We start from the raw sequence: 13896 nt of genomic DNA, 5'->3' as shown, positions 1-13896 counted from the left end.
AAAAAAAAATCAATTTAGGGCATCAAAAATTCCAAGCAGGATGGTACAACACAAACCCAGCTGCGTTCCAGGCAGGAAAAACAACAAAATATTCATTTTTTCCCCACCTCCCTCAGAGCCTGGGGGTTTTGAAAACTGAAATTGAAATTTCTGTGCTTTGAAAACTGAAATTGAATTTTCCATGCTCTGAAAACTGAAGTTGAATTTTCTGCCTTTTGAAGACTGAAATTGAATTTTCCGCTTTTTGAAAACTGAAATTGAATTTTCCGTGCTTTGAAAACTGAAATTGAATTTTCCGCTTTTTGAAAACTGAAATTGAAATTTCTGTGCTTTGAAAACTGAAATTGAATTTTCTGCGTTTTGAAAACTGAAATTGAATTTTCCACGCTTTGAAAACTGAAATATTGAATTTTCTGTGTTTTGAAAACTGAATTTTCTCTGCGCCTTCCCCGCCCTCCCCTCCGAAATTTGGAGCCCACACCCCCCCCCAGGAATCCCCCCCAAGGAGCAATAAAAAAATCAGAGAAACACAGGAAACGGGGAGAAGTGCATCCTTCACGTGTTTTTCCTGGAGAAATTTTTGGTTTGGGGGCTCGGGGGTGTTGGGGTTTATCTCAAATTCGAGGCTTCGGGCGCCTCAGGAGCTGTGATGGGAACACAGAGGGAAAAGGAGTGAGGGGGGGAAAAAAGGGGGAACAAAAAAAAAAGGCAATTTTGGAAAAATATTTCCCTAAAAACTCTACAGGGGTTGGGGGGGAAAAAATCCTGACAATTAAATACAGACCGACTGTATTGAATAAAAATTGCACTAGTCCTCTGGGCACATCAATAATAAGAATAAATTAAATACTTAACAATTCCACGGATTAAAAAAGACAGCACAAAACCCATAACAAAAGAACAATAAAAGTCCCCCCCCAAAATACTGTCAGGTAGGAAAAGTGCACCAAGTTGCTTTTTATACATTGACTCGAAATATTGAAAGTACCAATACGCGCTCAATAAATCCATTGTCTGGCAAGACGCTGCTTTTTGCACCGATATTTACATTTTTTCTTTTTTTTTTCCAACTCCAGCAGTGAGTCTTGAGCTTCCAGGGTGAGGCCTGGCCAGGATTTCCTGGCCAGAATTCCCAGGAAAAAAAAAAAAAGTGAAATAAAACGACCCAAGAAGCGGAAGCCGCGGTTTTCCTCGGTTCTCAGAAGGATCCGTCGGGTTTGTAAGTGCTAAAAAAGCTGGGAGAAGCAGGGAGGGGTTTGAAAACCAGTCTGAAGTTTGGTTGTACAGGGTTAAAAAAGATCAAATGATGACCGTGCTGAAATCCACGAGCTGGGCAGGAGCGAGGGGTTCTCCTGGGGAAAATCGGGAAGTGGTGAAAAAATGGTGAAAGTTCTCCTTCGCCCTCGAGAGTGGAGAAATTCTCCTTTAGCTCCCAAATGTGAAAATTCTCCTTTGCTCCCAAATGTGAAAATTCTCCTTTAGCTCCCAAATGTGAGAATTCTCCTTTGCTCTCAAATGTGAAAATTCTCCTTTAGCTCCCAAATGTGAAAATTCTCCTTTAGCTCCCAAATGTGAGAATTCTCCTTTGCTCCCAAATGTGAAAATTCTCCTTTGCTCCCAAATGTGAAAATTCTCCTTTGCTCCCAAATGTGAAAATTCTCCTTTGCTCCCAAATGTGAAAATTCTCCTTTAGCTCCCAAATGTGAGAATTCTCCTTTAGCTCCCAAATGTGAAAATTCTCCTTTGCTCTCAAATGTGAGAATTCTCCTTGGCTGCCAAATGTGAGAATTCTCCTTTGCTCCCAAATGTGAAAATTCTCCTTTGCTCTCAAATGTGAAAATTCTCCTTTGCTCTCAAATGTGAAAATTCTCCTTTGCTCCCAAATGTGAAAATTCTCCTTTGCTGCCAAATGTGAAAATTCTCCTTTGCTCTCAAATGTGAAGGAATTCTCTTTCTCTCCCAAATGCGAGAATTCTCCTCCACTCTCAAGAGCTCTGAAGGACCCTGGAAGGATTTCCAGGGCTCGAGGGGGAATCAGCACCAAGAAAAGCCCGGAGTGGTGGGGCCGGGCTCAGACGGGGAGGGGCTGGAGAGGGAATTCCCGGTGGGGCCGGAGAGGGAATTCCCGGCGGGGCAGGAGAGGGAATTCCCGGCGGGGCAGGAGAGGGAATTCCCGGCGGGGCAGGAGAGGGAATTCCCGGCGGGGCTGGAGAGGGAATTCCCGGCGGGGCAGGAGAGGGAATTCCCGGCGGGGCTGGAGAGGGAATTCCCGGTGGGGCTGGAGAGGGAATTCCCGGCGGGGCTGGAGAGGGAATTCTCAGAGGGGCTGGAGAGGGAATTCCCGGCGGGGCTGGAGAGGGAATTCCCGGTGGGGCTGGAGAGGGAATTCCCGGCGGGGCTGGAGAGGGAATTCTCAGAGGGGCTGGAGAGGGAATTCCCGGCGGGGCTGGAGAGGGAATTCCCGGTGGGGCTGGAGAGGGAATTCCCGGCGGGGCTGGAGAGGGAATTCTCAGAGGGGCTGGAGAGGGAATTCCCGGCGGGGCAGGAGAGGGAATTCCCGGCGGGGCTGGAGAGGGAATTCCCGGCGGGGCAGGAGAGGGAATTCCCGGCGGGGCCGGAGAAGGAATTCCTGGCGGGGCTGTGCCAGACCCGGGCTGGGACCAGAGCGGGATTTGGGCTCCTGGAGCGCTCCAGGGGCCGGGCTGGGGGTGCCACAGGGATCTGGGGGTGCTGCTGCAGGGAGATGGGGATTTAGGCTGGGTTTGAGAGCAGGATCAGCTCACAACCCCATCCTAACTGGGCCAGGATTGCAGGACGGGGATTTAGGCTGGGTTTAGGAGCAGGATCAGCTCCCAGCCCCATCCTAGCTGAGCCAGGATTGCAGGACTGGGATTTAGGCTGGGTTTAGGAGCAGGATCAGCTCACAACCCCATCCTAACTGGGCCAGGATTGCAGGACTGGGATTTAGGGTGGGTTTAGGAGCAGGATCAGCTCCCAGCCCCATCCTAGCTGAGCCAGAGCTGCAGGACACTGCTCAGCCCTGGCTTTAAACTTTTAAACCCCGGCTTTTAAAACTTTTAAACCCAGACTATTTTAGCCTTTAAACCCTGGTGTTCTAACTTTTTAAACCTGGCTATTTGAGTTTTTAAACCTTGGCTTTTAGAACTTTGAAACCTGGCTTTTAGAACTTTCAAACCCTGGCTTTGAAAACTTTTAAACCCTGGCTTTTAGAACTTTTAAACCTGGCTTTTAGAATTTTTAAACCTGGCTTTTAGAACTTTCAGACCCTGCTTTCTTTAGCCTTACACCCTGGTTTTTACGCTCCTGGTGCAAGGGCAGCAGCACGGGCAGGACGGCGGCTGCGGCGGCCGGAGGAGGTGACGGTGACAGCCGGGGGAAGGGCACCGCCTGTGCCCTGCGGGGGTGACACCCGAGGAGGTGACGGTGCCAGCCGGGACAAGGGCACCGCCTGTGCCCTGCCGGGGTGACACCTGAGGAGGTGACGGTGACAGCCGGGACAAGGGCACCGCCTGTGCCCTGCGAGGGTGACACCCGAGGAGGTGACAGTGACAGCCGGGGGAAGGGCACCGCCTGTGCCCTGCGGGGGTGACACCCGAGGAGGTGACAGTGACAGCCGGGGCAAGGCCACCGCCTGTGCCCTGCGGGGGTGACACCCGAGGAGGTGACAGTGACAGCCGGGGGAAGGGCACCGCCTGTGCCCTGCGGGGGTGACACCCGAGGAGGTGACAGTGACAGCCGGGGCAAGGCCACCGCCTGTGCCCTGCGGGGGCGACACCCGAGGAGGTGACAGTGACAGCCAAGGGAAGGGCACCGCCTGTGCCCTGCGGGGGTGACACCCGAGGAGGTGACAGTGACAGCCGGGACAAGGGCACCGCCTGTGCCCTGCCGGGGTGACACCCGAGGAGGTGACAGTGACAGCCAAGGGAAGGGCACCGCCTGTGCCCTGCGGGGGTGACACCCGAGGAGGTGACAGTGCCAGCCGGGACAAGGGCACCGCCTGTGCCCTGCGGGGGTGACACCCGCGGGGAGCCCGAGGAGCCAAATCCCCGTGCCAGGGCCGGGAGCAGAGCGGACACGGGGCCGAGGCGGGGCTGGGGCTGGGCCCGGAGAGCGTCCTGCAGCCTGGGGACAGCGGGGATGGGATAGCGGGATAACGGGGTAACGGGAAAACGGGATCTGGGTAACGGGGAATGGGGTAACGGGATAATGGGGTAACAGGGAATGGAGTAACGGGATAATGGGATAATGGGGTAACAGGGAATGGGATAATGGGATAATGGGGTAACGGGATAATGGGATAGCGGGATAACGGGGTAACGGGATAACGGGATAACGGGACAATGGGATCTGGGTAATGGGGAATGGGGTAACGGGGAATGGGATAACAGGGAATGGGATAGCGGGATAACGGGATAATGGGGTAACGGGGAATGGGGTAATGGGGAAATGGGATCTGGGTAACGGGAAATGGGATAACGGGATAATGGGAAATGGGGTAACGGGGAATGGGGTAATGGGATAATGGGAAATGGGGTAACGGGGAATGGGGTAATGGGATAATGGGAAATGGGGTAACGGGAAATGGGGAATGGGAAATCGGATAACGGGGAAATGGGATAACAGGAAGTGGGATCTGGGTAACGGGAAATGGGATCTGGGATAACGGGGAAATGGGATAAAGGGAAAATGGGATAATGGGGAAAATGGGATCTGGGTAACAGGAAATGGGATAATGGGATAACGGGAAAATGGGATAATGGGATCTGGGTAATGGGCAATGGGATCTTAGTAATGGGGAAGTGGGATAATGGGATAATGGAAATCTGGGATAATGGGGATCTGGAATTCTGGGATAATGGGAATCTGAGATAATGGGATTCTGGGATCATGGGATCTGGGATTATGGGGATCTGGGCTAATGGGATCATGGGAATCTGGCATAATGGGATTCTGGGATAATTGGATTCTGGGATAATGGGATTCTGTGAAATTGCACCGAGCAGCTGGAGCTGGCTTCCCTCCCTGCCCCGAGCCCATCGCCAGCGACGGGGATCAGCGCTGCTGCTTCCGGGAATTCCAGTGGGACCGGAACCCTTCCGGGAATCCTGCAGCATGGGAATCCTTCTGGGTGTTTCAGCAGGATAGGAATCCTTCCAGAAATTCCAGTGAGCTGGGAATCCTTGCAGGAATCCAGTGGGATGGGAATCCTTGCAGGAATGCTGCGGGATGGGAATCCTTGCAGGAATCCAGTGGGATGGGAATCCTTGCAGGAATGCTGCGGGATGGGAATCCTGGCAGGAATCCTGTGGGATGGGAATCCTTGCAGGAATCCAGTGGGATGGGAATCTTTCTGGGCATTCCAGCGGAATGGGAATCCTTGCAGGAATGCTGTGGGATGGGAATCCTTGCAGGAATTCCAGCAGGATGGGAATCCTTCTGGGCATTCCAGCGGAATGGGAATCCTGGCAGGAATGCTGCGGGATGGGAATCCTTGCAGGAATCCAGTGGGATGGGAATCCTTGCAGGAATGCTGCGGGATGGGAATCCTGGCAGGAATGCTGCGGGATGAAGTGATGGCTTTGAGCAGCCAGGGCAGCGTCGAGGGGAGCGTGGCTGGTCCAGTCCTGAGAGCAGCGACAGGCGAGGAGCCGGAGATCCCGATCCTGATCCCGATTCCGATCCCGATCCTGATCCTGATCCTGATCCCACTGGGCCTCCGGAGCAGCCCTGCCCCAAAACCAGCCTGGGAGGGCACCTCGGAGTCCTGCCGGGGCAGAGCAGGCTCTGTGCCACGATCCCTGCCACAATTCCAAGCCAACTCTCCAGGGACAGCTTTGTCTGCTCCTGCTGTTGGCGGCTCTCTCCTGGTCACGAAGGTTTTTCCTTTTCTTCTCTTTTTGATTTTTTTTCCTTTTTTTTTTCCTTTTTTTTTGTTGTTTCTTTAACCCCTAAGCTCATCTCCCACACATGCTCCATCCCACGTGCCACACCCCGTGGTCACACCCTGGGAGGCTCCTACTCCAAAAAAAAAAAAAACCTCAAAAATACAAATTCAACCATCCAGTAGTCAAACATGAGAACTCAAACCCCACAGGAAAAAAAAAAAAACAACCAAAAAACTCCTGCGGGCAAGCTCGACCCCGGAGGGGGGGTGGTGCAGGCATCACAACCAGCAGGGAAAACACGGAATATCCCAAATATCCAAGGGTGGGGCGGTGCAGGGATCCCGCCCGGCCGGGGCACTGCCCCTAACTCTCGTCGATGTTGAGGCTGATGAACTCCTGGATGCATTTCCTGTACTGCAGCTCCGTGGGGCTGCTGCCCGGGTACTGGCCGGGCTGGCCCAGGGGCCCCTCGGCCTCCCGCATCTCCTCGTTCATCCGCACCAGGCGCAGCCTGAGGGCAGCGCTCCGTTATTCCTGCCCCTGCTGCTGGAGGCACCTCCCGCTCCTTCCCTGTGTTCCCAGTGTTCCCCAGTTCCCAGGCAGCGTTTCCCAGTTCCCAGGCAGCGTTTCCCAGTTCCCAGGCAGCGTTTCCCAGTGTTTCCATGTTCCCAGGCAGTATTTCCCAGTGTTCCCCAGTTCCCAGGCAGCATTTCCCAGTGTTTCCAGGTTCCCAGGCAATGTTTCCCTGTGTTCCCAGTATTTCCCAGTTCCCAGGCAGCATTTCCCAGTGTTTCCCTGTTCCCAGGCAGCGTTTCCCAGTTCCCAGGCAGCGTTTCCCAGTGTTTCCATGTTCCCAGGCAGCGTTTCCCAGTGTTTCCCAGTTCCCAGGCAGAGTTTCCCCATGTTCCCAGTATTTCCCAGTTCCCAGGCAGTATTTCCCAGTATTTCCCAGTGTTTCCCAGTTCCCAGGCAGCGTTTCCCAGTGTTTCCAGGTTCCCAGGCAGTATTTCCCTGTGTTCCCAGTGTTTCCCAGTTCCCAGGCAGCATTTCCCAGTGTTTCCCTGTTCCCAGGCAGTATTTCCCAGTGTTTCCAGGTTCCCAGGCAACGTTTCCCTGTGTTCCCAGTATTTCCCAGTTCCCAGGCAGCGTTTCCCAGTGTTCCCAGTGTTTCCTGGTCTCCAGGCAGTGTTTCCCAACACTTCCCACTGCTTCCCAGCATTTCCCAGTCCCTGGGCAGTGTTCCCCAGCCTCTCCCAGTGTTCCCCAGCCTCTCCCGATGTTCCCCAGCCTCTCCCGATGTTCCCGGCACTCCCGGTGTTCCCCAGCCTCTCCCGGTGTTCCCCAGCCTCTCCCGGTGTTCCCCAGCCTCTCCCGGTGTTCCCGGCACTCCCGGTGTTCCCGGCACTCCCGGCGTTCCCGGCGGGCACTCACAGGGTGACGATGTCGGCGTTGGCCGCGCTCACCGCGATGCTCAGCGGGTCCTGCCCGTCCCCGTCCGGGGCGTCCTGGGTGGCGCCGCGCTTCAGGAACAGGCACACCTGCCTGGGGAGGGAAAGGAATCACGGAATTCCTGAGGAATTCCAGAGGAATTCCAGCCCTGTGTGTCAGGAACAGGCACAGCTGCCTGGGGAGGGAAAGGAATCACGGAATTCCTGAATTCCCAAATTCCAGAGGCAGGAATTCCAGCCCCGCGCTTCAGGAACAGGCACACCTGCCTGGGGAGGGAGAGGAATCACGGAATTCCTGAGGAATTCCAGAGGAATTCCAGCCCTGTGTGTCAGGAACAGGCACACCTGCCTGGGGAGGGAGAGGAATCACGGAATTCCTGAATTCCCAAATTCCAGAGGCAGGAATTCCAGCCCTGTGTGTCAGGAACAGTCACACCTGCCTGGGGAGGGAGAGGAATCACGGAATTCCTGAATTCCCAAATTCCAGAGGCAGGAATTCCAGCCCCGCGCTTCAGGAACAGGCACACCTGCCTGGGGAGGGAGAGGAATCACGGAATTCCTGAATTCCCAAATTCCAGAGGCAGGAATTCCAGCCCCGCGCTTCAGGAACAGGCACACCTGCCTGGGGAGGGAGAGGAATCACGGAATTCCTGAGGAATTCCAGAGGAATCCCAGTCCTGTGTGTCAGGAACAGGCAGACCTGCCTGGGGGACAGGGAGCCTCAGGAAAGGAATTCCAGAGGCACCAAATTCCAGCTCCCAGGAACAGAATTCCAGAGGCACAGAAGTCCAGCTCCAGAGGCACAGAATTCCAGCTCATCATCCTTATCCCGGCTGGTTCCAGACCTCATCCTGGGCACTTCCAGGGATGCAGCGGCCAGAAATTCTCTGGGAATTCCATCCCAGCCACAAATTCCCTGGGAATTCCAACCCAGTCCCTCCACAGCCACAAATTCTATGGGAATTCCATCCCAATCACAAATTCCCTGGGAATTCCATCCCACTCTCAAATTCCCCGGGAATTCCATCCCAACCACAAATTCCCCGGGAATTCCATCCCAGCCCCTCCCCAGCCACAAATTCCCTGGGAATTCCATCCTAGCCACAAATTCCCTGGGAATTCCATCTCAAAATCACAAATTCTCTGGGAATTCCATCCCAGCCCCTCCCCAGCCACAAATTCCCTGGGAATTCCATCCCAATCACAAATTCCCTGGGAATTCCATCCCAGCACCACAGGGAAAAGATTCCACCCCGATCTCCCGCCTCACCCCGCCCTGTGCCAGCCCGGAGCTTTTGTCAGGCCCCAAAATCCGCCTTTTCCAGCTGGATTCCCCCAGCTGCTGACTTTGTTTGTGTTTTCCGGCCGGGAATGCGGCTCCAGGGCAGCGGGAATGCGGGAATTCCGGGGCGGGAGCGCCGCGGCACTCACCCGGTGTGGCCCAGGGAGGTGGCGTGGTGCAGCGGCGCCCGGCCCCGCGCGTCCCGCTGGTTCACGTCGGCCCCGTTCTGCAGCAGGAACTCGCAGGCGAGCAGGGAGCCCTGGAAACGGGGGGGAAAAATGGGAATTTTCGGTCAGTTCAGCCACACTGGGCAATTCCCAAAGAATTTTCGGTCAGTTCAGCCAGACTGGGCAATTCCCAAAGAATTTTCAGTCAGTTCAGCCACACTGGGCAATTCCCAAAGAATTTTCGGTCAGTTCAGCCACACTGGGCAATTCCCAAAGAATTTTCGGTCAGTTCAGCCACACTGGGCAATTCCCAAAGAATTTTCGGTCAGTTCAGCCACACTGGGCAATTCCCAAAGAATTTTCGGTCCCAATTCCCAAAGGGAATTCCCAGACCAGACTATTCCCAAAGGGAATTCCCACCTCAATTCACCCAGACCATGCCCAAAGGGAATTCCCAGAGCACTTCTCCCAGATAGACAATTCCCAAAGGTAATTCCCACCTCAATTCACCCAGACCAGACCCTTCCCAAAGGGAATTCCCACCTCAATTCACCCCTGCCCAATTCCCAAAGGGCATTCCCAGAGCCCTTGTCCCAGAGCATTCCCGAAGGGCATTCCCAGAGCACTTCTCCCAGAGCAGGGCATTCCCAAAGGGAATTCCCACCTCAATTCACCCCTGCCCAATTCCCAAAGGGAATTCCCAGAGCACTTCTCCTAGAGCAGACCAAATTCCCAAAGGGAATTCCCAGAGCACTTGTCCCAGAGCATTCCTGAAGGGCATTCCCAGAGCACTTCTCCCAGAGCAGGGCATTCCCAAAGGGAATTCCCAGAGCACTTCTCCCAGACCCAATTCCCAAAGGGAATTCCCAGAGCCCTTTTCCCAGAGCATTCCCGCAGCCGTTCCCAGAGCCCTTGTCCCAGAGCAGGCCATTCCCAAAGGGAATCCCAGAGCATTCCCAAAGGGAATCCCAGAGCCCTTGTCCCAGAGCAGGCCGTTCCCGCAGGGCATTCCCAGAGCCCTTGTCCCAGAGCATTCCCGCAGCCGTTCCCAGAGCCCTTGTCCCAGAGCATTCCCAAAGGGAATCCCAGAGCCCTTGTCCCAGAGCATTCCCAAAGGGCATTCCCAGAGCTCTTGTCCCAGAGCAGGCCATTCCCAAAGGGAAATCCCAGAGCCCTTGTCCCAGAGCAGGCCATTCCCAAAGGGCATTCCCAGAGCCCTTGTCCCAGAGCAGGCCATTCCCAAAGGGAATCCCAGAGCCCTTGTCCCAGAGCATTCCCGCAGCCATTCCCAGAGCCCTTGTCCCAGAGCATTCCCGCTCCCGTTCCCAGAGCCCTTGTCCCAGAGCATTCCCAAAGGGAATCCCAGAGCCCTTGTCCCAGAGCAGGCTGTTCCCGCAGCCATTCCCAGAGCCCTTGTCCCAGAGCATTCCCGCAGCCATTCCCAGAGCCCTTGTCCCAGAGCAGGCCATTCCCAAAGGGAATCCCAGAGCCCTTGTCCCAGAGCATTCCCAAAGGGCATTCCCAGAGCCCTTGTCCCAGAGCAGGCCATTCCCAAAGGGAATCCCAGAGCCCTTGTCCCAGAGCATTCCCAAAGGGCATTCCCAGAGCCCTTGTCCCAGAGCAGGCCATTCCCAAAGGGAATCCCAGAGCCCTTGTCCCAGAGCAGGCTGTTCCCGCAGCCATTCCCAGAGCCCTTGTCCCAGAGCATTCCCAAAGGGCATTCCCAGAGCCCTTGTCCCAGAGCAGGCCATTCCCAAAGGGAATCCCAGAGCCCTTGTCCCAGAGCAGGCCGTTCCCGCTCCCGCTCCCGTTGCTCACCCCGCTGACAGCCTGGATCAGGGCCGTTTTGCCCTCGTCCTCCTCGTTGGCCCAGTTGACGTCGGCGCCGTGGGCCAGCGCGGCGGCCAGCAGCGGCAGCGCCCGGCCCCGCGCCGCGCGGCTCAGAGCCAGCCCCGCGTGCAGCTCCCGAGCCTCCTCCGCGTCCGACGCCTCCTGCTCCAGCTCGGCCTCCCCGCTCGAGTCCTCCGACACCTCGCACTCTGCGCCCAGCGGAGAAAGGGGGGAAAAAAAGGGGGGAAAAGGGGGGGAAAAAGGGGGGGAAGGGGGAGAAAAGGGGGGAAAGGAAAAAAAAAGGGGGGAACGGGAAACAAAAAGGGGGAAAGGGAAAAAAAGGGGGGAAAAGGGGGGGGAAAAGGGGGGAAAAAAGGGGGGAAAGGGAAAAAAAGGGGAAAAAAGGGGGGGGAAGGGGGGAGAAAAGGGGGGAAGGGGAAAAAAAGGGGGGAAATAAGGGGGGGGAAAAGGGGGAAAAAAGGGGGAAGAAAAAGGGGAAAGAGGAGAGAAAGGGATGGGGGAAAGGGACGGGGGAAAAGGGAGGGAAAAAAAAGGAGGGGGAAAAGGAAATGGGGAAAGGAAGGAAAAAGGAGAGGGAAAGGGAAGGGAGAGATCAGCCGAAAGCGTCTCACTGTGTGCCACCCACCTTCCTCTGGGCCACCCACCTGTCCAGTGCCACCCACCTTCCTCTGTGTGCCACCCACCTGCCCAGTGCCACCCACCTTCCTCTGTGTGCCACCCACCTTCCTCTGTGTGCCACCCACCCTCCCATGTGTGACCCCCTCCCCAGTGCCACCCATCTCCCCAGTGCCACCCCTGCCTGGTGCCACCCACCTTTCCATGTGCCACCCACCTTCCCCAGTGCCACCCACCTCCCCAGTGCCACCCACCTTCCCATGTGCCACCCCTGCCTGGTGCCACCCACCTTCCCTGATGCCACCCACCTTCCCCAGTGCCTCCTACCCTCCCCAGTGCCACCCCTGCCTGGTGCCACCCACCTTCCTCTGTGTGCCACCCACCTCCCCAGTGGCACCCACCTTTCCATGTGCCACCCACCTTTCCATGTGCCACCCACCTTTCCATGTGCCACCCCTGCCTGGTGCCACCCACCTCCCCATGCGTGCCACCCACCTCCCCAGTGGCACCCACCCTCCTCGGTGACGCTGTCCACCACGGCGCCGAAGCCGAGCGCGTCGCCGCTGCCGTCGGTGCTCCCTCCCAGGCCGCTGTCGCTGCTCAGACCTGCGGGGCCAGCGGGACACAAACCACGGCCACCTGAACACCCGGCCCCGCAGCCGGCCCCGCCCGGGCCACCTCTGCTCCAGGAGCAGGAGCCACGGCAACACGGGATCCACGGAGTCACGGGATCCCAGGATCCACGGCAACACGGGATCCACGGAGTCACGGGATCCCGGGATCCACGGAATCACAGGATCCATGGGATCCATGGAGTCACGGCAACACAGGATCCATGGCAACACGGGATCCACGGGATCCAGGGAGCCACGGGATCCCGGGATCCACGGCAACACGGGATCCACAGGATCCAGGGAGCCATGGCAACACGGGATCCACGGCAACACGGGATCCACGGAGTCACGGGATCCCGGGATCCACGGCAACACGGGATCCACGGAGTCACGGGATCCCGGGATCCACGGAATCACAGGATCCATGGGATCCATGGAGTCACGGCAACACAGGATCCATGGCAACACGGGATCCACGGGATCCAGGGAGTCACGGGATCCCAGGATCCACGGCAACACGGGATCCATGGAGTCACGGGATCCCGGGATCCACGGCAACACGGGATCCACGGGATCCATGGAGTCACGGGATCCCGGGATCCACGGAATCACAGGATCCATGGGATCCATGGAGTCACGGCAACACAGTATCCACGGCAACAGGGGATCCACGGGATCCATGGAGCCACGGGATCCTAGGATCCACGGAATCCACAGGATCTACAGAATCACAGGATCCATGGAATCACAGGATCCATGGAATCACAGGATCCACAGGATCCATGGAGTCACGGGATCCCGGGATCCATGGAATCACAGGATCCATGGGATCCATGGGGCTACAGGATCCATGGAGTCCACAGGATCCACGGAATCACAGGATCAACGGAATCCACAGGATCACAGGACTCACAGGATCTACAGGATCACCAGGATCACAGGATCCACAGAATCCATGAAGTCGCATGATCCCGGGATCCCCAGATCTGCTGGATCCACAGGACCCACAGAATCCACGGGATCCATGGAATCACAGGATCCACGGAATGCACAGAATCCACATAATCTCAGAATCACGGGATCCACAGAATCCCAGAATCCCAGGATCCACAGAATCCACAGAATTCACAAGATCCACGGAATCCACAGGATCCCAGAATCACAGGATCAACAGAATCCACAGAATTCACAGGATCCAGGGAATGCACAGGATCACAGAATCCCAGAATCCACAGAAGTCATAGGGTCCATAAGGATCCACGGAACCCACAGAATCCCAAAATCCCATGATCCACAGAATTCCATGATCCACAGAATCTCAGGATCCACAGGATCCACAGAATCTCAGGATCCCAGAATCCCATGATCCACCAAATCTCAGGATCCATGGAACCCACAGAATCTCAGAATCCCATGATCCACAGAATCTCAGGATCCACAGGATCCATCGAATCTCAGAATCCCAGAATCCACAGGTTGGAAGAGACCTTCAAGACCATCAAGTCCAACCCTCCTAAGAACCCAAAATATCAGAAATTCCTGACCAAGGTCATTCCAGAGTGGCCAGAACGTTCCTAAGAACCCAAAATATGAATTTCTGACCAACATCCTCCCAGAGCAGCCAGAACCCTCCTAAGAACCCAAAATATCACAGATTTCTGACCAAAGTCATCCAAGAGCAGCCAGAACGTTCCTAAGAGCCCAAAATACCAGAAATTCCTGACCAAAGTCACCCCAGGGCAGCCAGAACCTTCCTGAGAAACCCAAATATCAAAAGTTTTAACCAAAGTCATCCCAGAGCAGTCAAAAACCTTCCTAAGAACCCAAAATGTCAGAAATTGCTGACCAAAGTCATCCCAGAGCAGCCAGAACCCTCCTAAGAGCCAAAAATATCAGAAATTCCTGACCAAGGTCATCCCAGAGCAGCCAGAACGTTGCTAAGAACCCAAAATGTCAGAAATTGCTGACCAAAGTCATCCAAGAGTGGCCAGAACCCTCCTAAGAACCCAAAAT

General features: G+C 55.7%; 1 protein-coding gene across 1 annotated transcript in view; it reads right to left on the bottom strand.

The window, feature by feature from the left end:
* Window positions 1–535: 535 nt before the first annotated feature.
* The window catches only part of ACAP3 (ArfGAP with coiled-coil, ankyrin repeat and PH domains 3), a 92621-nt gene continuing 79260 nt past the window's right edge, over window positions 536–13896 (bottom strand). Inside the window, exons 20-24 of the mRNA XM_053962834.1 lie at window positions 11783–11875; window positions 10622–10842; window positions 8786–8895; window positions 7338–7448; window positions 536–6417 (exon numbers count right to left, since the gene is read on the bottom strand). Of these exons, the coding sequence (XP_053818809.1) occupies window positions 6270–6417; window positions 7338–7448; window positions 8786–8895; window positions 10622–10842; window positions 11783–11875 (683 nt within the window). The 3' untranslated portion in view covers window positions 536–6269. The remainder of the gene's footprint in view (window positions 6418–7337; window positions 7449–8785; window positions 8896–10621; window positions 10843–11782; window positions 11876–13896) is intronic.

The sequence above is a fragment of the Vidua chalybeata genome, chromosome 22 (assembly GCF_026979565.1).
Source record: "Vidua chalybeata isolate OUT-0048 chromosome 22, bVidCha1 merged haplotype, whole genome shotgun sequence".
NCBI lineage: Eukaryota > Metazoa > Chordata > Aves > Passeriformes > Viduidae > Vidua > Vidua chalybeata.
This window is presented reverse-complemented; position numbering and strand designations above follow the sequence as displayed.